This window comes from Phacochoerus africanus, chromosome X (genome assembly GCF_016906955.1).
Source record: "Phacochoerus africanus isolate WHEZ1 chromosome X, ROS_Pafr_v1, whole genome shotgun sequence".
NCBI classification, from domain to species: domain Eukaryota; kingdom Metazoa; phylum Chordata; class Mammalia; order Artiodactyla; family Suidae; genus Phacochoerus; species Phacochoerus africanus.
In genome coordinates this window covers 115525138-115547188 of record NC_062560.1, presented here as the reverse complement: position 1 = coordinate 115547188, position 22051 = coordinate 115525138, and the positions used below count along the sequence as shown (strand labels likewise).

The 22051-nt window shown below is 39.6% G+C and overlaps 1 protein-coding gene across 5 annotated transcripts in view; it reads left to right on the top strand.

The window, feature by feature from the left end:
• Positions 1-22051, top strand: part of MAP7D3 (MAP7 domain containing 3) — a 49394-nt gene that overhangs the window by 1255 nt on the left and 26088 nt on the right. For 4 of the 5 annotated variants that reach the window (XM_047765188.1, XM_047765186.1, XM_047765185.1 and 1 more), the window contains exons 2-9: positions 4936-5034; positions 5403-5486; positions 6618-6781; positions 8288-8417; positions 14321-14416; positions 18470-19545; positions 20218-20348; positions 20605-20810. In XM_047765188.1, the coding sequence (XP_047621144.1) occupies positions 4936-5034; positions 5403-5486; positions 6618-6781; positions 8288-8417; positions 14321-14416; positions 18470-19545; positions 20218-20348; positions 20605-20810 (1986 nt within the window). The remainder of the gene's footprint in view (positions 1-4935; positions 5035-5402; positions 5487-6617; positions 6782-8287; positions 8418-14320; positions 14417-18469; positions 19546-20217; positions 20349-20604; positions 20811-22051) is intronic. The other variant, XM_047765187.1, reaches the window with a different exon arrangement.

Here is a 22051-nt window from a genome sequence, read left to right as displayed (position 1 = left end):
CAAACCAAAACCTTAAAGCCGTTCCCCCCCCCCCGCCCAAAAAAGGCATAACTCAGAACCCTAGTTCACATCCTTGCTGCCCATTTCATATTAGGAATTGAAAACATCACATGCTAAATTTTCACAGAGGACCACCTTGACGAGAACTTAACCTCATGGTGGCAGCATTTTCCTGAAGGGGACAAAGAGTCAATGAAATGTTCTGTCACTTTGTGTGGCAATGGCTTCTTTTCCATTATCCAAATAATAGTAGACTTTGGGGCTGTTTTAGGCAAAACTCCCTGAGTCCGCCTTATTTTTGTGGTTCCCCGATGGCAGATTTCTTTGGTTTCCTATTTTTTTCTTCGTATTTTCTTACCCTCTTCCTGGCCAGATGACATGCAGACTGTCATAGGCTGGGACCAGAGGTCGTCGGTATGGGTGCGGGTGGAATGGATCTGTGAGAGACCACACCGCTCCCAACTGCTGAGCTTTGAATGAAGGTGGATTCAGGACTGGGCCAGCAGCTGTGAGAAGGCTCAGGGACTGGGCTGTTGGAAGAAAGTCTCTGCTGCTAGACACCCCCAGCTCCCTACACTTTGAAAGCTATATCCAGCAAGAGCACCTGATAAGACTTTAGCAATTGCTTCTTTTTATTCTGTGTATCCAAATAAGAGTGAATAGCACTGTATCAATCTGTAGCGATTGGTTTCATGGTATTCTCTGCCATAACCATAGCCCTTCTTATAATTAAAAAAGAAATCTTTTTTTTTTTTTTGCCATCCATGTCCGTTGCTACCTAATAAAAAATATTTGTTTATGTGATCTAATGTTTCTAATGAGTATAGAAGAAAGGTCGTGGAGAGGCAGGGATACTACAGATTTTTATGTCAGAATTCAGAGTGATTTCAAGAGCAACAGCTGTGGCAGACAATGTAGAATTGCTGGTAAGTATTGGGATGAGTATCATTGACATCTCATGGATTAAGCATTTGGGGGTGATTGTGCTTGGGCAGTTTTAAAAAGATTATTACCATTCTTTAAGTATCACCATTCTCAAACAGCTCTTGTGACATAGATTGAGCGTGTGTGTGTGTGTGTGTGTGTGTGTGTTTTGAGGAAGAGAGGTTTCTGGAGAGAAGCAGAGATTTTCCACTATATTGGAAATGACCTAAAATGCTTTATGTCCAGAAGCGGCCTCAAAATTTCAATGACGTCTTTTAAGAACTTATCAGGTATAAAGCATTCTTTAACTTTGGCTTCCTAGTGGCAACTGTGTTTGGTTCATTTCATTCTGGGGCTTTTATTGGGCTAGATAGCTGGGATGATTCTCACCTTCGATGAGGGAAGAATGGTTTTCTTTTTCTAATGTCTTTTACACATTTTCTCTAAACTTAGGCCTTTCTTAGCTACAGCGTAATAGTGCTTTCTTTTAAAAATGGTAAATGCTTTAAAAGATTTCCAAAAAGTATATTTTGGAAATACAGAACCCATTTACTTATTGTTGAATCAGTTTTATAAATTTAGACCTTAATTCCTTCACCATGGTATTGTAACAAGAAGTAGCTCTATTGTACCTTAGAAGTAGCTGAGGGAGTTCCCGTCGTGGCGCAGTGGTTAACGAATCCGACTAGGAACCATGAGGTTGCGGGTTCGGTCCCTGCCCTTGCTCAGTGGGTTAACGATCAAGCATTGCCGTGAGCTGTGGTGTAGGTCGCAGATGCAGCTCGGATCCCGCGTTGCTGTGGCTCTGGCGTAGGCCGGTGGCTACAGCTCTGATTCGACCCCTAGCCTGGGAATCTCCATATGCCGCGGGAGCGGCCCAAGAAATAGCAACAACAACAACAACAACAACAACAACAACAAAAAAAGAAGTAGCTGAGGTGGAAACATTAAACTAAGTCGTATAGAGGTTGACGTCAGTTTTGCACAGTCTGGACCTTGATAATTATGTGATATTTCAAACTAGAGTTGCTTTTTAATCAATTAAGTTCTGGCTTTACCATTTGCTACCTGTGTGATCTGGGAAAGTTGTATTTATCTCCAGTTTTCTCATCTGTAAAAAAATAAAAGAATAATAATATCCACTTTATTTCATCTGCAGGCAAAAGATAACTTTTAATTTGGGATTTAGAGTTAGTATAAAAACTGCGGAAATAGGAGTTCCCGTCATGGCTCAATGGGAATGAATCTGACTAGCACCCATGAGGATGCAGTTTTGATACCTGGCCTCATTAAGGATCCGGTGTTGCTGTGGCTTGTTGTAGGCTGGCAGCTGTAGCTCTGATTCGACCCCTAGCCTGGGAACCTCCATATGCCCTAAAAAAAACAAACAAAAAAACCCCTACAGAAATATTCTATCGCACTTTATGTTGCTATAATGTAAATTAAGTAAATTCCTTCTGGGAATGGAGTTGGCTAAAATGTTCATTCTGTTAAGTCCACACATAAAGGCTTTCCCCTGTTACCTGGGCACTTCAAATAATTTTTAGAGCCTGTCTTTTTGGTGAATGTATTTCTTGCCAGTAGGAATTTGGATGTAAAGTTCGAAAAATCAGATTTGATATTATAACCTTCATATGATTTGGTTCATTATTCACACCACAGCTACTTCTAAGGTTATTTCTGATTAATGAGACCTTTTAATCTGGTACATTTTGAGGGAAATTGTCCTTATGGCAACTAACTTGTACCAAAATGTGGACTTTCCTTAGGACTTTTAATCAGGAAAACCAAATGTGTGAAAACAACAGTGGTTTTCTCTGTGTTCACACAGAAATGCTGTGAATGGGAGAGGGATGTGTCGGGTGATATTTGATTAACTTATAGACTATATTTAAGAATTTTCTTAATATACTAGTACTCAAATTCAGAGGGTAATTGTCCACAAAACTGATGCTGGTTAAATAACTTTAGGAAGCTGAGAAGAGTCTAATCTTCAGATTTATCTAGATTCATGGATTATTTATCTGAGCTGTTAGGCCTCTGGGATTTAAAAAAATCCTTTTTCCCTTTTGAAAGGCAATTCCTATGGCAGCAATTGTGATGTTGCTTTCAAGGTTACTCTGTTAAATGGCTCCCAGATATCCTTCCTCAGTGGCAACTAAAATCTCAAAAGTCCGTAGTCTTCCTATTCCCTTATTTCAATTGCTCATCTTCAACTGTTGTATTTTTTGTGATATGCTTTTATATAAGGGTAGAAGAGAGTTTTCAGTGTTATTCCCCAGCTCTTTCCTGAGGATGCCCAGTATCGTGGGGCATTTTAGATACCACCATATATGGAATTAAAAAGTTCAGGGAATTCGTTTCCCGGTCAGGGAACCAAAAAAAAAAAAAAAAAAAAAGAAAAAGTTCAGGGAATTCCCCAATAATAACTTGTATGTGTATCATCCTAGAATTTTAGTTTATTTACCATTTTCTACCTGTTTACACAAGGTGTGTAAATTTGTATCATAATTTATTTGCTTGACATTTTCCTACCTAGGATAACACCATGACATTGGAAATTCATTGAGTGTGTCTCCACCTTTACCTTGCATCAGAACAGTTTTTTGCAGAGGCCAGTACCCCACTGTTAGAGAGTGGAAGTGGGGAGAAGACATTGCTAATTTCTTTCTTTTCTTTTCTTTTCTTTTTTTTTTTTTTTTTTTTTTTTGTCCTTTTAGGGCTGCACCTGCAGCATATGGAGGTTCCCAGGTTAGGGGTCGAATCGGAGCTGTAGCTGCCAGCCTGCGCCAGAGCCACAGCAACACCAGATCCAAGCTTTGCCTGTGACCTACACCACAGCTCATGGCAACACCAGATCCTTAAACCACTGAGCGAGGCCAGGGAGCAAACCCGCAACCTCATGGTTCCTAGTCAGATTCGTTTCTGCTGCACCATGATGGAAACTCCGCTTATTTCTTTAAAAACAGTTTGGGTTTGGGGTTAATAGATTGAGACTATTGCCTCTGGAATGGATTAGCAATGAGATCCTCCTGTTAGCACCAGAGACTATGGTCACTTATGGTGGAGCATGATAATGTGAGAAAAAAGAATGTATACATGTGTGTATAACTGGGTCACCTTACTATACAGTAGAAAATTGACAGAACACTGTAAACCAGCTATAATGGAAAAAAATAAAAATCATTAAAAAAAAACCAGTTTAGGGAGTTCCCATCGTGGCGCAGTGGTTAACGAATCCGACTAGGAACCATGAGGTGGCAGGTTCGGTCCCTGCCCTTGCTCAGTGGGTTAACGATCCGGCGTTGCCGTGAGCTGTGGTGCAGGTTGCAGACGCGGCTCGGATCCCACGTTGCTGTGGCTCTGGCGTGGGCCGGTGGCTACAGCTCCGATTCGACCCCTAGCCTGGGAACCTCCATATGCCGCAGGAGCGGCCCAAGAAATAGCAAAAAAAAAAAAAAAAAGAAAAACCAGTTTGGGTGACTCTGGTGTGCAGCCGGGGTAGAAAGCTCCTGATCTAGATGATTTATAGATGTACTTCTTAATATTGGGCCCAATCTCTGAGGCTCTCACTGTTGACACTTTTGCTTCCAAATTCAGATCCATACACTGCAAATCTTTTCTAAATTCCCCTACTTATATGGCAAAATGTTTTCTCCAAATCCTTGCCCTCTCAGTTTTTCTAGAACTTGTTCTTGTCTGAGGCATGTTTGAAAGCTGTTCATCATTAGCTCCTACTCATCCACCAGCTTGTGGTGCTACTTCCACTAACAGCTCTCTATGCATGCAGATAGACTGGCATGTCCATAGTAAACACTTTTAATTATTTGTTAAATTGTTCTTGAATCTCATAGGCACTCACTCAGTTTGTCTTTGTTGACCCAGCATAATTGGTCATAATTTTGCTATCTTTTATTAGCCAAGATACAATTGGCTGTGCTTTGCTGCCCCAGGATTAGCTGTTTGTATTCTTAATATCTAACCCCTTTCCTTTATCACCCTGTATTGTAGCTGCTGCTGCCAATGCCATTGCTGAAGAAAGACGGAATCAGAGGGGCTTTAACACTCTCCCATCCCAATCCTCAAATATGAAGCCATCCTTTAAACCAGGTATAATTTCTAGATGCCTTGATAGATGTCAAAGTGTTATATTCTTTTTTTTTTTTTTGTCTCTTGTCCTTTTTTAGGGCCACACCTACGACATGTGGAAGTTCCCAGGCTAGGGGTCTAATTGGAGCTGTTGCCGCCAGCCTACACCACAGCCGCAGCAACACCAGATCTGAGCTGCATCTGCGGCCTACACCACAGCTCATGGCAACGCCGGATCCTTAACCCACAGAGCAAGGCCAGGAACTGAACCCGAAACCTCATGGTTCCTAGTCGGATTTGTTTCCGCTGGGACATGAACTCCAAGTGTCATATTCTTAAAGTTAGATATGCTATTAATGTCTGTTATGTCTGTGTTTTTTTTTTTCTAGTACTAGATGGATCTGTGCTTAAAAATGATATAAAACAACGATTAGCGAAGGAGCGCAGAGAAGAGAAAAAAAGACAAGAAGATGGTATATTTTAGACTTTTAAAAATATTCAATATTTTAATATTTTTTAAATAAATTTTATATTAAGGTGATTTTATGAAGTGATTTTACTTAACTTTTTAACCTGTTTGTATGATAGATTGTACTTTTTATAGTATGTATTATATTGGATTAAAAACTTAAACTGAATTAGATAAAGATGGTCCATAAAAATATTTGACCAAATTATTTTATTTTCAAACTGATAGTTTCTGTTAGCTTTAATTTTCTGAAGACTAAGCCATGAGAATTTCTTCCTTGAAAATGGGATTTTAATAAAAATGACTCTTAAAAACCAAAATGAAGTTACTAGTAATGCTAACATTGATACGGTATCTTTCACTGATTGATTGCTATGCTTCTCAAGTGTAACTTTGTATCAGTTAGGATCTAGAAGAATGATCTTCCTACACCGTGGGAGCACCTTTTTCAGCTTTGTATTTTTCCCATCTGGTTTTGTAAATCCATTGCAAAACTAGTGCTCAACTTCATTCAAATGGAATAGCAGTTGTCTTTGTTTTTGTTGAGGAGCGGTTTCTTCTGTAACTCTTTAGAAGAGTATTTTACAACTGCGTAAATGCTCTCCAGGCTTTACTGAGGGAAACTGAATGTAGGAAAACATCTTGCTGTTCAATAATGTGGAATGTGCCTAAGCCGGTGAAGGTCAAACGGACATGCTCATTATTATCTGTCTGGATGTGGCCTTTGAAGAGAAGTTTCCTAGTAGAAGGGAAAAAAACATATTCTGGCCCTGTTTTTTTGTTTTTTTTTTGTTTTTGATTCTTAATGTATAGCATGTTAATCTGGTGGGTTTTGACTTCAGCTCAAGTCAGCAGAAACATCACAAAAAAGAAAATATTTCTTCTGAATTTGGGATTTTGGCTCAGACAGGAGGAGAATCATTTAAGCCAATTCGTTTCTTGGGAGTTAAATGAACACCCAGTGGAAATGATTCTTTCATTGCCATATCTGTTCACTTTATTAATCTTTAGTTATTAGCATGGGTTATATTATTTTTAAGAAAGAGAATAAAATATATCAACTTTTTCCTTCTCTGTCTGTAATGTGGAAAACAAATATTTTCTTGGCTCTTACCTTGCATTTGGAATATTTCAGCTAATAAAGAAACACAACTACTTGAAAAAGAAAGAAAGTCTAAGATCCTATATGAAAAACAAACGGAAGAAAAGCAACGAAAGTTGCGAGAACAAAAAGAAAGGGATGAACAACGGAGAATATCTGTAGAAAAAAGGAGAAAAGACAAATTACAGGAGGAAAGGGTAAATGTTTTCCCAGCCTGTTAATCTATTGATACACTGTGTTGTGTGGCTCTGCAATACTTGTTTCCCATTCTCTGCCTATAGTGGGCCCTTGTGTAGAAAGGGAACCAATTCCAACTCTTCCTTTCTTCTTTCCTTCAGTGGTAGCAGCTCTTGCCCAGTCCTGATCAGACCCTGAGTTGAAGGTAAAGAGGAGCCTTGACCATCCAGAAGGACAGCCCTGTCCGCCTGCAGAACAGGCCCAGAGGGTGCCTGATGCCTGGTTTTGCTCTGAACAGCTTTCTCCCCTACCAAAGGGTGTTGTCCCATTGCCTAGTATTTTCAGGCCAGCCGGCAGGCCTTTGCTGATCCCCACTGGCCTGCACCTGACCCTGACCAGCTTCCTTCTCAGCACTCCAGCCAAATCAGAGCCCTTGTGTTCTCCCACGCTTCCCTGGCTCCCTCTTGTGTGTGTTCTCTCTCCCTTGCTCCCCTCTCTTTCCTGTCTTTGTCTCTGTTGTTTTGTGGCCCTGCTGCTCTCTCTTTGCCTCTCTGGACTCTGTTTTGGTGTCTTTGGCACTCTGTTCCTATGAGTCACTGCCTTTGTTGTACCACATTGTAGCATTTACATTTGTAGAGCTATTATCCTGCACAGTTTAAACTGAAGCTGAGGTCAAGACAAACATATCTCTTTTTGAAAAGTTGATTAGTTACCCCCAGAAATTAAGATGTTACAAATGTGGGTATAATAGATGATCTGGCATAGATTTCACTTACATGTGTGATAGTTGATTTTTTTCCTGCCTCACTCTGCAAAGAATTTAAGGTGTATTTTTAAAAAGACATAGCACAACGAGATGAGAAAATAATGTTGAGGGAATCAAACAGAGGGGGAAATTATAAAACATAAGGAATGATTGACATACAACCAAAGGGTACCACTCAGTCTTTTTATAGTTGCTAGAATAGGACATACTTTTGGTTCTGTTCATTTAGTGTTTAATGAAAGTCTAGTTGGTCTACAATGTTGTGCCAGTTTCTGTTGCACAGCAGGGGGACTCAGTCATATACACGCACACATGCGGTTCTAAATACTCTCATGATAATAAGCAAAGAGAGAAACACAGTCAGTTCCTCAATTCATGTCCATAAGATTAAAACCTAGTTATTCAAGAGAAGGCCTTGTATGGATTGATAGATGAGACATATCCAGTTATTTTTTTCTATTGACGAATAGTTGATTTACAGTGTTGTGTTAGTGTTTGGTATACAACAAAGGGATTCAGTTATATGTACATATATTCTTTTTCAAATTCTTTTCCATTCTGGTTTATTATAAGACATCGAATATAGTTCCCTGTGCTATGTAATAGGACCTTGTTATTCCAATTATTTTTAACTTTTTATTTTAAAAAATATGTCTGATAGAAGAATTTGGTTTTGGGAGTGTTTTATAACCCACAGATCAAAATCGTGCTAACCATATAATGCATATGTAAAAATTTGTTGGCATTTATTTTTAAATAGGAGAAATTCAAAGCCGTCTTTTATCGTACATTGGAACGCAGCAGCAGCCGTGTTGATTGTCAAAAAAGATGGTCATGGGAAGGCTGGACAGCAGTCAGCTCTTCCACAATAAATTCTGAGGATAAAACTGGTAATTAATACAACTGTTCAACTTTTAAGTTCAGTAATGTTCATATGTAAATACTGGCTATTCGTGTAAGGTTGCATTTATAACAAGGTTGTGAGCTCTGTATTCCTAGTAAATACTGCCACGTACTCTTTGGCTGCAGTTAAATTGGTGTCAGGTGGCGATCCCTCATGGCACAGCGGGTTAAGGATACCGTGTTGTCACTGCTGTGGCTTAGGTTCTTTCCGTGGCCCAGGAACTTCCACATACTGAGGGTGTGGCCAAAAATTAAATTAATTAATTAATTAATTAATTAAAAATAAATAAATGTCATAAAATTGCCGAAGAAACAGGTGAGATTTTATAATTATTTTATCCACTATATCCAAAATCTTAACCATTTAAACTTGTAATCAGTATAAAAATGATTAGTAATTAATTAATAGCTCTCACAGCTTTATCCAGTGCAAATTAAAAAAAAAAATTGTCCTGTTTACTATTGATGTACTATATGTACACATATGTACATATATTCTTTTTCAAATTCTTTTCCATTCTGGTTTATTATAAGACATCGAATATAGTTCCCTGTGCTATGTAATAGGACCTTGTTATTCCAATTATTTTTAACTTTTTATTTTAAAAAATATGTATGGACATAATTCTACAAAATTTCATAAAATGTAAGTTAAATTGATACAGTTTTTATTTAAGGAATGACGACAATGAACATTGTATACCTAATTAATGCATGTTTATGCTCCATAGAACTATGTCATGACCTCATTTTGTTTCAGCGAATAAGGCTTTTTAAAATATGAGTTCAGTAGACATTATATATTTTCTCAGCCAATAATGTTATATATTAATTGAAAAGCTTAAAGAGGGGACTTCTGGTTTACACAAGCAAATGTCACCTGCAGGTCTTCAAAATTCTGTTGCCAAGAGTGAGTAGTTATTTCATGTATCCTACTGTGTTTCAAACCAGTGAAATCCATTCTTTACATGTATTTCTACAGTACCACCTATTTAGGTTGTAGAACATTTAGATTTGTTTCAAAAGAGCATCACGTTGTTTTGTAATAGAGATGGTCATTACTGTTTTATATTTTTATCAGTATAAAATATGAAACATTTTGACCAAAATACATAGCCATTAAGTGGCACAGTAAATTACTTTAATTCATATTCTATCTAACCTGTAAACTCATTCCATTAGGTTTCATGAATATTACTTCTTTTAAGGAAAATAATAGCATATGTATAGCAGTGGACAGATTGATAAGCTTCATTAAGTTGACAGACAAGCATAATTACCTTCCTGGTTTTGTAATTAAGACTCCAAGAAATTGCCTTTTTTTTTTTTCTTTTTGGTCTTTTAGCCATTTCTTGGGCCACTCCTGCGGCATATGGATGTTCCCAGGCTAGGGGTCTAATCGGAGCTGCAGCCGCCGGCCTACACCACAGCCACAGCAACTCGGGATCCGAGCCGCATCTGCAACCCACACCACAGCTCACGGCAATGCCGGATCCCTAAGCCACTGAGCAAGGCCAGGGACCGAACCCGCAACCTCATGGTTCCTAGTCGGATTCATTAACCACTAAGCCACGACGGGAACTCCGAAATTGCCTTTTTAAGGTTTATGTTTTGGTCATTTGATGGATGGATTATGGTGTTTTTTTTGTTTTTTTGGTTTTTTTTTTTGCTTTTTAGGGCCGCACCAGTGGTGTATGGAGGTTCCCAGGCTAGGGACCCAATTGGAGCTGTAGCCACTGGCCTACACCAGAATCCAAGTCACGTCTACAGCCTACACCACAGCTCCTGGCAACATGGGATCCTTAACCCATTGAGCAAGGTCAGGGATCAAACCCGTGTCCTCATGGATGCTAGTCAGGTTCGTTAACCTCTGAGCCACAACAGGAACTCCAGATCATGGAATTTAAATTGTAAATTCCAGTAACTAGTCCATGTTTTCCCCCAAAGCAAATAAAATGACAACAGTGTTTAATGAGAGAAGTATTGCTAAGCTCCACTTTACAACTCTTTGTAGAGGTAATGCAGTATTCTTTAAAATAAAACAAAGTTACCTACTATGAATACCTCAGATATGTTTTACTCCTGGCATTTTCCCTTTAAATTAGTGTTCTTTGTTTTTTAAAAAAACTGTACGCGAATGTGTTTGTCAGTGACTATTTCTGGCTTGTAGGACATAGTACTTGTAGGACATAATTATAATGGATTAGGCACCCATATTCATCAAAAAAACAAGTCCCTTTTTCTTTCTAAAGGAAAAAACAAAAGTGATCTTGGCAGGAAAAAGATGTGGCAAACATATTCTACATCATTCCCTCAAACTTTCATAAAAAGAAAAAAATACCACTTTTGTGCCCTGTGAATTGAAAAATATGGGCATAATTATAGTTTGAATTTAAAATGTTTCTTTCATATTATTAGGTGCCTTGACGTTTTTTTGAGCAATGCTGATTGCTCTAAAATTCCAGTGTAGGAAAAGTTTCTGGATCTCATTTAAAGTATAATTAATTAATTAATTGTAGCAGTGGTTAAATTAGTAGGAAAGGTTTCTATTTTAGTCTAAATTTAATTACAGCTTTTTTTTTTTTTTCCCCTGGTCTTTTTAGGGCCAAGCATATGGAAGTTCCCAGGCTAGGGGTTGGATTGGAGCTGCAGCCGCTAGGCCTACGCCACAGCCAAGGCAACTCGGGATCCAAGCCACACCTTCGACCTACACCACAGCTCGAGGCAACGCCAGATCCTTAACTCACTGAGTGAGGACAGGGATCGACCCTGTGTCCTCATGGATCCAGTCAGATTTGTTTCTGTTGAGCCATGATGGGAAGTCTAAATATTATAGCTTTAATGTTTTCAAAAGGATTTTTTGGCCACGCCCTCGGCCTGCAGGATCAAACCTGTGCACAGCAGTGAAACGCTGTATCCTTAACCTGCTGAGCCACCAGGAACTGTTGAAAAGGATTTTTGTTTTGTTCATACTTACATTATGTTATGTGTACTTTCAGAACTCTTAAATTTTCCAATGATGAACTTGAGAAGTCTTTTGGTTGTTGTTTGTCAGTTGATCCACTTTCCACCCTTACTCTCAATATGCTTTCCCTGAGCACTTTTATCCAGGTTCATTCATAGATTAGTGTGGGAAGGTTTTCTCTAGCACCTTGCCGGTCATTATTCGCCAACTCAATCCTTTAGAAAAATTAGGTAACATTCATTGCAATGTCATGTTTATGTACTTTCAATTTAATTTATCTTTTTTTTGTGTGTGTCTTTTTGCTATTTCTTTGGGCTGCTTCCGTGGCATATGGAGGTTCCCAGGCTAGGGGTCAAATTGGAGCTGTAGCCGCCGGCCTACGCCAGAGCCACAGCAACTCGGGATCCGAGCCGCGTCTGCAACCTACACCACAGCTCACGGCAACGCCGGATCCCTAACCCACTGAGCAAGGCCAGGGACTGAACCCGCAACGTCATGGTTCCTAGTCGGATTCGTTAACCACTGCGCCACGACAGGAACTCCTCAATTTAATTTATCTTAATTGTTTCACAAGCAGTAACCATGTTTTACTATCTAATTGCTTGGAGAAATTCACAGAGATTTCTTCCACAGAGGTTTATTGCATGTTTAATATAATGAGCAAACACTAGTGTGCTTTCATTAATATGTGTACCTGCTGTATTAATGAGAGACAGAAAAAGAAGGGACAGTAGATGACTTTCAAGGTAATTAACTAAATTACACTGAAGGAGCAATTCCAAGTAACTTTTTTTTTGTCTTTTGTCTTTTGAGGGCCACACCCGTGGCATATGGAGGTTCCCAGGCTAGGGGTCGAATCAGAGCTACAGTCGCTGGCCACAGCAACAGATCAAGTATCTGCGACCTACACTACAGCTCACAGCAACGCCGGATCCTCAACCCACTGACCGAGGCCAGGGATCAAACCCGCCACCTCATGGTTCCTAGTCGGATTTGTCAACCACTGAGCCATGAGGGGAACTCCCTTCAAGTAACTTTTAACATCATTTCTTTACTAGTTTTTAATACAGAAAGGTATATGTGGAAGATTCTTTTTGAAATAACTTGCTTAAAGGTATAGTGTATTTTGTGCACTCTGAAATGATGACTGCTATAATTAATGATTCTGGGAAAATAAAATCAATATTGTCAGTGGCTTGCCTTTGTAAAATGCCTTCAGATTGAAAGGAAACCTGTTCAATCCAGAGAGGTGAACATTTCAAACTCAAATGAAGTTCATAATGTACCATGTGATTTTTAAATATTTTTTATTGTTGTTGATTTATAATGTTCTGTCAATTTCTGCTGTACAGCAGTGTGACCCAGTTATATATACACATTCTTTTTCTCAGTTTATCCTCCATCATTTTCCATCACAAATGACTGGATATAGTTGCCTGTGCTATACAGCAGGACCTCATTATAACCTGTGATATTTTAAATAGCCCTGTGGGGTTTTTTTGGTTTGTTTGTTTGCCTTTTCTAGGGCCGCACCAGCGGCATATGGAGGTTCCCAGGCTAGGGGTCTAATTGGAGCTTTAGCCGTCGGCCTACACCACAGCCACAGCAACACCAGATCTGAGCCGCGTCTGCGACCTACACCACAGCTCACTGCAACGCCAGATCTTTAACCCGCTGAGCGAGACCTTGTGGTTCCTAGTTGGATTCGTTAACCACTGAGCCACAATGGAAACTCCTAAATAGCTCTATTTTAAATCTTGGCTGATTAAAACAATGTCTTTTTCTTCTGCTTATTGCTGACTCACAATAACTGTTCACACTATTTTGTCATTTATTGCAGTGTGGTAATAAGTGACAGGTTATTTCACCACATGATCGAATTGATTATACTTCTGTGGTTCATGCTGTATAATTACAATTCAATTCAAGAATATTCAAATGAGGAGTTCCCGTCGTGGCGCAGTGGTTAACGAATCCGACCAAGAACCATGAGGTTGCGGGTTCGGTCCCTGCCCTTGCTCAGTGGGTTAACGATCCGGCGTTGCCGTGAGCTGTGGTGTAGGTTGCACACGCAGCTCGGATCCCGAGTTGCTGTGGCTCTGGCGTAGGCCGGCGGCTACAGCTCCAATTGGACCCCTAGCCTGGGAACCTCCATATGCCGTGGGAGCGGCCCCAAAGAAATAGCAAAAAGACAAAAAAAAAATTAAAAAAAAGAATATTCAAATGATGCTATATTCAATATGTACTTTAATTTATAGGTCTCCAAAAGAGAACTTCTTTTTTAAACATTCATCAACAACATTCTGAGCCAGAATATTTCAAGTGAAATGGAGAAGCCTCTATACAAAAGAGATTATTTTCCCTTTTGACTGGTTTGAGTTGCTAAAATTGTGACATCTATACCAAATGTTAATGAGCAATATTATTTTAAAAGTACTAGTTAATACCTAAAATGTTAAATTATTTTAGTAGTAGATGTCATGGGCTGTACCCAAAATTAAATGTTGTGTTTTTCTAATTTGGGAACTTTGATGTTATCAGTTAGTGTTAGATGTTTTCCCTCTTAATTTTTACTGTTTCCTAAATTTTATTTATTTTAGGTAACTTAGTAGTTTTAAGTTTGGACATGTAGAATCTCTACATAATACTTGAAATTTAAATAAATTCTTACAAGCAAAGTAGAGAAGATAAAAGGTTTGGTGATGGAGCATGGTAATGTGAGAAAAAGGAATGAATATGTGTATTTGTGACTGGGTCACCTTGCTGTACAGTACAAAATTGACAGAACAGTATAAACAGCTATAATGGAAAAAAATAAAAATCATTAAATAAAAAAAAGGTTTGGGAAAAATAAGTGGCTCACTACTGAAATAATATATTTAGAACAGCTTGTAAAAATAATATTTCTTTGCCCTTGATCTCCAGAAACAACGAAAAAGAGGAGAAGCTCATCTTTGAATAGAAGATGTAGCAAACCGCATTCATCTACGGAAATAGAACAAGTAGAAGAAAAAACAACTGGTTAGTTCTAAGTACTGATCTTAAACAGTGGTTTTAAAGTGTTTTTATGTCAACATTGAGCTGCTTAAGTCATTCCAAAAAGTTAGAAGCCAAAATATCCCTTCTTTAACTAAAAAATGTACTTTGGCGCCATGCTTATTTGGCTGAAGCCAGAAGAGTCTCTTTAAGTGAAACATAATACTTGTGCCCTCCTCTGAGCAAGGCGTCTGTGATGAAGCTGAGGAACTAGACCATAGAATGTTGGTATAGACAGATTTGTCCTGAAGCACTTGATTCCCTTCGAACACTTTATCAGTTTGCTTGTAGAAGTTCTATGTGACCAGCCACGGTTTGAACTTCAGAGTTTTGCTCTGTTGCTCACAGCATAATCCGCATCTAGCCTTTGGCTGTATTTTCACTGCTGATTACTACACGCAAGACTTCATAATTATTACTGAAATACTTCTTTATTTAAAGTGGTTCTAATACCTTCCCTGCTAAATTTTCTTTGTGAGACATGATTGTTCCTGTTTTATACCGAACCATTCACTTATAGAAGACTCACCACTTAATTGATTCAGGTCAAATCCTGTTGTAACAAAATGTCATTGTCACAGGGATCTTTATGAACATAAAAATTTATTGGAGCACGCTATTTACAGCAAAATATACTTTTAACAAAATAAATCACTCAATCCCTTGGAGCTTTGGCAATGGACTTGACCATCATGGCTGTCAGTGGCGTCTATCTGTAGGTATCCATGTCAAAGTCATTCTGTCATGCACAGGTTTTTTCTCCACATGTGCATCCCTCCACAGAGACTCCATGCATTGGGTACGGTTCTCTTAGGCACATGACCTAGTTTCCTGCCTTGGGTTTATCATGGTGTGCTGGGGCCTCTGCCCTGTGCTCAGGTCCTCTCTTCTCCAACAGTGCCGTCCATCAGGAGGCAGTGTTCAAGCCTATTATGTATGTGTGGCTCTCACCGCCTCTGCTTTTAGGCTGGGAAAGTTACCCTTTGCAGCAGTTCACTCTTTCTTTGCTTTGCATTTCTCTGTGAGACCTCACACTGAATCTTTCTTGTTTGTTCTCATCATTTAGTTTGTCAGCTATATACTAGTCTTTGGGAGAATAATTTAACCAGTTGCCTGCTCATCTCAGCAAACGTGTCAGTAGCCATGAGCAAAAGTAGTTTGTTTTTAATTTCTGAAAGTGATACTCCAGGTAACAAGCATGGGGTGGAAAGCCTGAAAGTGTTAGTATTTGTGTTTGAAAAGTAGGTTGTATCATTTTTTTTTATAGTAAGGCATAAAAATAATTTGAGTCAGTATTTTGCAAATGAGTGATTCTATCCAACATTTTATATTGCTTATTTATTTTGTGATTTCTAGCATGGTAGAGCAGTTATCTGGGTGATTTATAGGATGAGATAGTTTGGTTGCTGTTAAATTTTAAAACTGTGGGTTTCTTGACCTGTGCTTAAATGTATCACAGTACTGTTAAAGTATTGGATTTTAAAAATACAGAAAAACAAATAATATCAAAGGAGAAGGTCTCCTACTCCACCCTTCTTTTTTTTCTTGAAATGTGAAAGAATAACATTGATTGGCTCTTTAGCTTTTAATTAAGAATGTAAATATAGTTGGTAAAATAAAACATCTTCAGGGTTATATGGATTTTCTCATTTATTTGTTACATTTCGTGTTAGACATGCCTCTACGTAGTAAGTTCTCAGTAATGGAGAGCTCTGATGCATTGTGCCCATCCATTTTCTCTCTTTTCCTCCACTTTTTCCTTTCCAGAATATATCCCCACTCCTTTTGCTCTTTTTTTTTTTCCTGTCAATAGCCATAAGATTAGTAAATCAAAGTGCCATCATGGGCTTTGTGGTAATGCAGCTTTATTTCTCTTGGTTCAAATTCCTAACTTTGTTTATGCCTAGTTAAATGCATGGCAGATCATTCTCTGCCAGTTTCCCCCTACTTTATTGTAAGATACTCTAATCACTTTCATTTTAATGTATTACTCCTATCAAAAAACTCAATTATTTTGTCTTAAATTTCTATAGCTATTAGAAATCTAGCCTTATCACACATTTGAAGAACCAACTTATATTTATTCAAAATAATTGTGAGAAAGGAAGGAATTGATATTATACTTACTATATTTTCTGTAGCACAAACTGTCAGTGTTTAATACTTGATTATTCAGGCACATACATATAGTAAGTAAAATGCTTTCTCTACCGAAAGTGAGGGATTAAAAATAACCAAGTCTTATATTTGTCAAGTCTTAATAAAGCCGCCATCAAATATCTTTTAAAAAAATATTTACGGAGTTCCCGTTGTGGCTCAGTGGTTAACGAATCCAACTAGGAACCATGAGGTTGCAGGTTTGATCCCTGGCCTTGCTCATTGGGTTAAGGATCTGGCGTTGCTGTGAGGTGGGGTGTAAGTTGCAGACTCGGCTGGGATTCCACCCATGGCACTGCTGTGGCTGTGGCGTAGGCCTGGCAGCTGCAGCTGCAATTCAGCCCCTAGCCTGGGAACTTCCATATGCTGCGGGTGAGGCCCTAAAAAGACAGAAAAAAAAAAAAAAAGCCATTCTAAAAGGTATATAATCTTTGTTCTAGTAATTTCTCTTCTAGGCTATCCCTAAGAACAAATCAGATGAATAAATGAAAATGTATGAAGTTACTTACTACAGCATTGTTTATGATACTGAAAATATGATCTAAACATTCAACACAAAATTTGAACTATACTGAGGCAGTCATTAAGAGTAATAAAATGCAATTTTTGGACATAGAAAAGGGTATATATAGAGTTTAAACAAAAGCAAGTTATGATCTCATTTTATAAAAAAAATGAATGCAAAGAAAAACATTCAATTATCAGTGGGTATTAGCATAATGGAATTATATTTAAATTTTTTTCTAAACTAAGTATTTATTGCTTTTATAATAAACTTTTGTTTTTTTATTTTTACAGCCACAACCATGGCATATGGAGGTTTCCAGGCTAGGGGTCAAATTGGAGCTACAGCCGTCAGCCTACACCACAGCCACTGCAATGCCAGATCCAAGCCACGTCTGTGACCTACACCACAGCTTACAGCAATGCTGTATCCTTAACCCACTGAGCAAGGCTGGGGATCGAACCCACATCCTCATGGATGCTAGTCAGATTCGTTTCCACTGAGCCATGACAGGAACTCCCTTTTTTTTTTTTCTTTTTTTGGGGTGGGGGAGGGCTGCACCCATGGCATGTAAAAGTTTCCAGGCCAGGGATCGAACCCAAGCTGTGACCCAAGCCATAGCAATGACAGTGCCAGATCCTTAACCTGCTAAGCCATAAGGGAAATCCTGCAGTCTGTTGTAAGACAATTATATATAGTGTGTCTAATGCAATCACTTGTAATGCTAAGATCCCTGGCCCTGGTGATGTTGTTTATAGATTACATTTATTTATTTATTTTTCTTTTTATGGAACTTCTGTGGAACATGGAAGTTCCTGGGCTAGAGCTCAAATCGGAGCTGCAGCTGGCAGCCTACACCACAGCCACAGCAGTGTTGGATGCAAGCCACATCTTCCACCTATGCTGCAGCTTGCAGCAATGCTGGAGCCTTAACCCACCGAGCAGGGCCAGGGATCGATCAAACCTGCATCCTCATTGATACTATGTTAGATTCTTAACCCACTGAGCCACAAGGGGAACTCCTATAGGTTACTTTTAAAAACTGTTGAAGTTCTTATAATTTTCTATGAAAATCATTCTGAGTTTTACTGTGTTTAAAATAGAAATGGCTTATTGTAAACATCAGCTTTAGAAAAGCATTTTCTTTTCATCCGGAGTGTACTATTGCTTCCACAATGCCTCTCTTGGTGGTGGTGCTTCTGAAGTGTCACTTCAGTCCACTGTCTCTGATCACTAAACATTTCTGTGTTGTGTGTAACCCCTGTGATTTCCTGATGAACGCAGTCTCATTTTGTTCTTATACTGCTACCTGGTGCACTTCTGTCTTGTCAGTTGTCTAGCAGTATAGTTCACTCTCTGTCTTCATTTACCCACAGACATCCACAGTGTAGTCCAGTATGTAAGAATGCCCCTACTTAGCAACAGCAGTCATGAATTGAAGAGTACCATAGTGCCTTGCAAGTCAACAGTGGCCATGCCTCCTCACGAGAAAGTAGAGACACCCTCCAAGACAAGCGTGGAAGCACCCCCAATGGCGAGTGTGGAAGTGCCTCCTGAGGTGAGCGTTGAAGTATCTCCCAAGGTAAGCTTGGAAGCGCTCCCCGGGACGAGCTACGAAGCGCTCCCCGGGACGAGCTACGAAGCGCTCCCCGGGACGAGCTACGAAGCGCTCCCCGGGACGAGCTACGAAGCGCTCCCCTGGATGAGCTACGAAGCGCTTCCCGGGACGAGCTACGAAGCGCTCCCCGGGACGAGCTACGAAGCGCTCCCCGGGACGAGCTACGAAGCGCTTCCCGGGATGAGCTATGGAGTGCTCCCTGGGATGAACTTTGAAGCATACCCTGAGAGTGTGGAAACATCACCTGAGGCGAGTGTGGATCTTTCCTCGGATGTGAGCATGGATTCGTCCCCGGAGGTGAGTGTGGACCCGTCCCCCAAAGTGAGCACGGACTCTTCTGAGGTGAGTGCAGAGGTGTCATCTGAGGCTAGTGTGGAAACATCCCCTGAGGCCAGCATGGAAACACTCCCAGAGGAGAACGAGAGCCTGGAGGCACTTTCTGAGGAGAACGAGAGCCTGGAGGCACTTTCTGAGGAGAACGAGGGCCTGGAGGCACTGCCTGAGGAGAACGAGGGCCTGGAGGCACTGCCTGAGGAGAACGAGGGCCTGGAGGCACTGCCTGAGGAGAACGAGGGCCTGGAGGCACTGCCTGAGGAGAACGAGGGCCTGGAGGCACTGCCTGAGGAGAACGAGGGCCTGGAGGCACTGCCTGAGGAGAACGAGGGCCTGGAGGCACTGCCTGAGGAGAACGAGGGCCTGGAGGCACTGCCTGAGGAGAACGAGGGCCTGGAGGCACTGCCTGAGGAGAACGAGGGCCTGGAGGCACTGCCTGAGGAGAACGAGGGCCTCGAGGCACTGCCTGAGGAGAACGAGGGCCTCGAGGCACTGCCTGAGGTGAGTGTGGAGGTGCTCCCTGAGGAGAGCATGGAGGTGCCCTCTGAGGCGAATGTGGAGGGGCTCCCTGAGGCCTCCCTTGAGGTGACTAGGAAAACATCTTCCAAGGTCAAAGTGAAAGACTCTCCACAGGTTCGTCAGGTGCCTTTCATTGACAGATTTTCTAGTAAAGTCTGTGTATTTACTTGTGTAGTTTATGACAGGTCAGGTTTCACAACATAAGCAACTTTTTACTTAACAGCATTCTTTGATAAAATAAATTTACTTTAATGATGTAAAATTATCTGATAATCATTGTACCAGAGTTTCCCCCAAAGCTGGAATATTACTTAATTTTTAATAGGGACAAAGTATAGCAGTTTATATGAACTATGTTTCTGAATTCTGAAGGAATGTTTTTGAGAACTATTGCAAACCTCAGTTAGGATTTAGAAATAAAATTAGGTTTTGAGGTAAAAGAACACTAAATTGTTTTTATGACCTGCTTGAATTGTGTAATATAAATTGTTGGTCTGGAAGAACCTATCTCTGTACCTAATTCTCATGCATGAAAGGAAAGTTGGGAGTTGAAGGAGCTAGGATTGTATTGTATTCAGAATATTTTTCTCTTGAAAAGCCAGCTGCAAAAGGTGGTGCTAGTAACTTCTTATCTTATTGTGTTGATTTGTTCAGAAATCAGAAACAGATATACAGGCCTCAAAGCCTATTACCAAGAAGCGCCTACCACCGTCGCAGATACCCTGTTACAGATGGTCCTCTTCTCCCACAAGCAGGTGGCGTCCGCCGTCTTCCGTCAGTGCTAGGTAAGTAAGTAGCTTATTTATAGCTATCCCGGTAGGTATTTTCGCAAAATAAACTTCACATCAGTATTTTATAAATAATGTAGTATGCATGGTAACGTAAATATAAAAGGGAAAACCTTTACAAGTGCTGTTTACCTCTGTCTATTATAAAATATCATTATATATCATAATATCAAGACATTATATTCTAAGACATGGTACATATTTATTACAAAACCATACCAAACTTCCACCATTAACTATTATTTTTTCCCAGCAGGCAAATCCAAAAGAATCGCCTCCTGTCACCTTCACCTGTCACGTCAAAACCAGCGGCCCAGTTTTCTTTTTCTTATAAAGTAATTCCTATCCAGCGTACCCCATTGGCACAAAATGCAGGTACTATTGGAATGAAAAGTGAAGCCATTTCTAACACCAGTAAGAGCTCCGAGGCTGCTAGCCAAAAGGATATGATCTGTGAAGGTGAGTTCCTTCACTAAGAAGTTCATTTCGGCAACACAGAAAACTTTAAGTGAGCCTGGGAATGGTCAACTTCATTTTATTTCCCAGTTCAGAGAACTTAGGAAGCAAGCTTTCTTTTAAATAAAGAGAATTTCACCAGTCATTGGCATACTGCTTGTTTTTTCTTGCTGGAACTTCTTTCTTACCCTCATTTTTAGAACGGATATTAGAAGTACGGGTTGGATGAATACCAAGGTCTAGGTGATGCCTGCAGTTCCTTCCAGCTCTGATCGTAGATGCCCTAAGATATTTTCCATCCTTAGAGCACATCTGGCCATTCGTGGATGAGCAGAAATCAGAAACCGTAAGGCACTTTCATACACAGGCCATAACGTGTCAGGTCGGTATGTGAGTTCTTGAAAGTACCATATTGGTATCTTGCCTATTGCACGCATTCTTTTTTTTTTTAATTGAAGTATAGTTGATTTACAATGTTGTATTACTTTCTGCTGTACAGAAAATTAATTCAGTTATTTATATATATAATTTTTCATATTCTATTCCATTATAGGTTATTATAAGTATCGAATATAGTTCCCTGTGCAGTACAGTAGGACCTTATTGTTTATCTGTTTTATGTATAGTACTTTGTATCTGCTAACCCCAAACTCCTAATTTATGCCTCCCCCATCATTCCTCTTTGGTAACTATAAATTTGTTTTCTGTGTTTGTGAGTCTGTTTCTGTTTTATAAATAAGTTCATTTTTGTCATATTTTAGATTCCACATATAAATGATATCATATGACATTTATCTTTGACTTAGTATGATAATCTCTAGATCCATCCATCTTGCTGCAAATGACATTATTTCATTCTTTTTTTATGGATGAGTATTCCATTTTATATATATCTATATAGCTATATACCACATCCTCTTTATCCATTTATCTGTTGATGGGCATTTGGTTGCTTCCATGTCTTGCCTATTGTAAATAGCACTGCCATGAACATTGGGGTGCGTGTATCTTTTCACATTAGAATTTTCTCCAAATATGTGCCCAAGAGTGGGATGGCTGGATCATATATTAATTCAATTTTCAGTTTTCTGAGGAACCTCCATACCACTTTCCATAGTGGTTGTACCAATTTATATTGCCACCAACAATGTACGAGGGTTCCCTTTTCTCCATACGCTTTCTGGCACTTGTTTGTCGACTTTTTGATGATGGCTATTCTGACTGGTGTGAAGTGGTAGCTCATT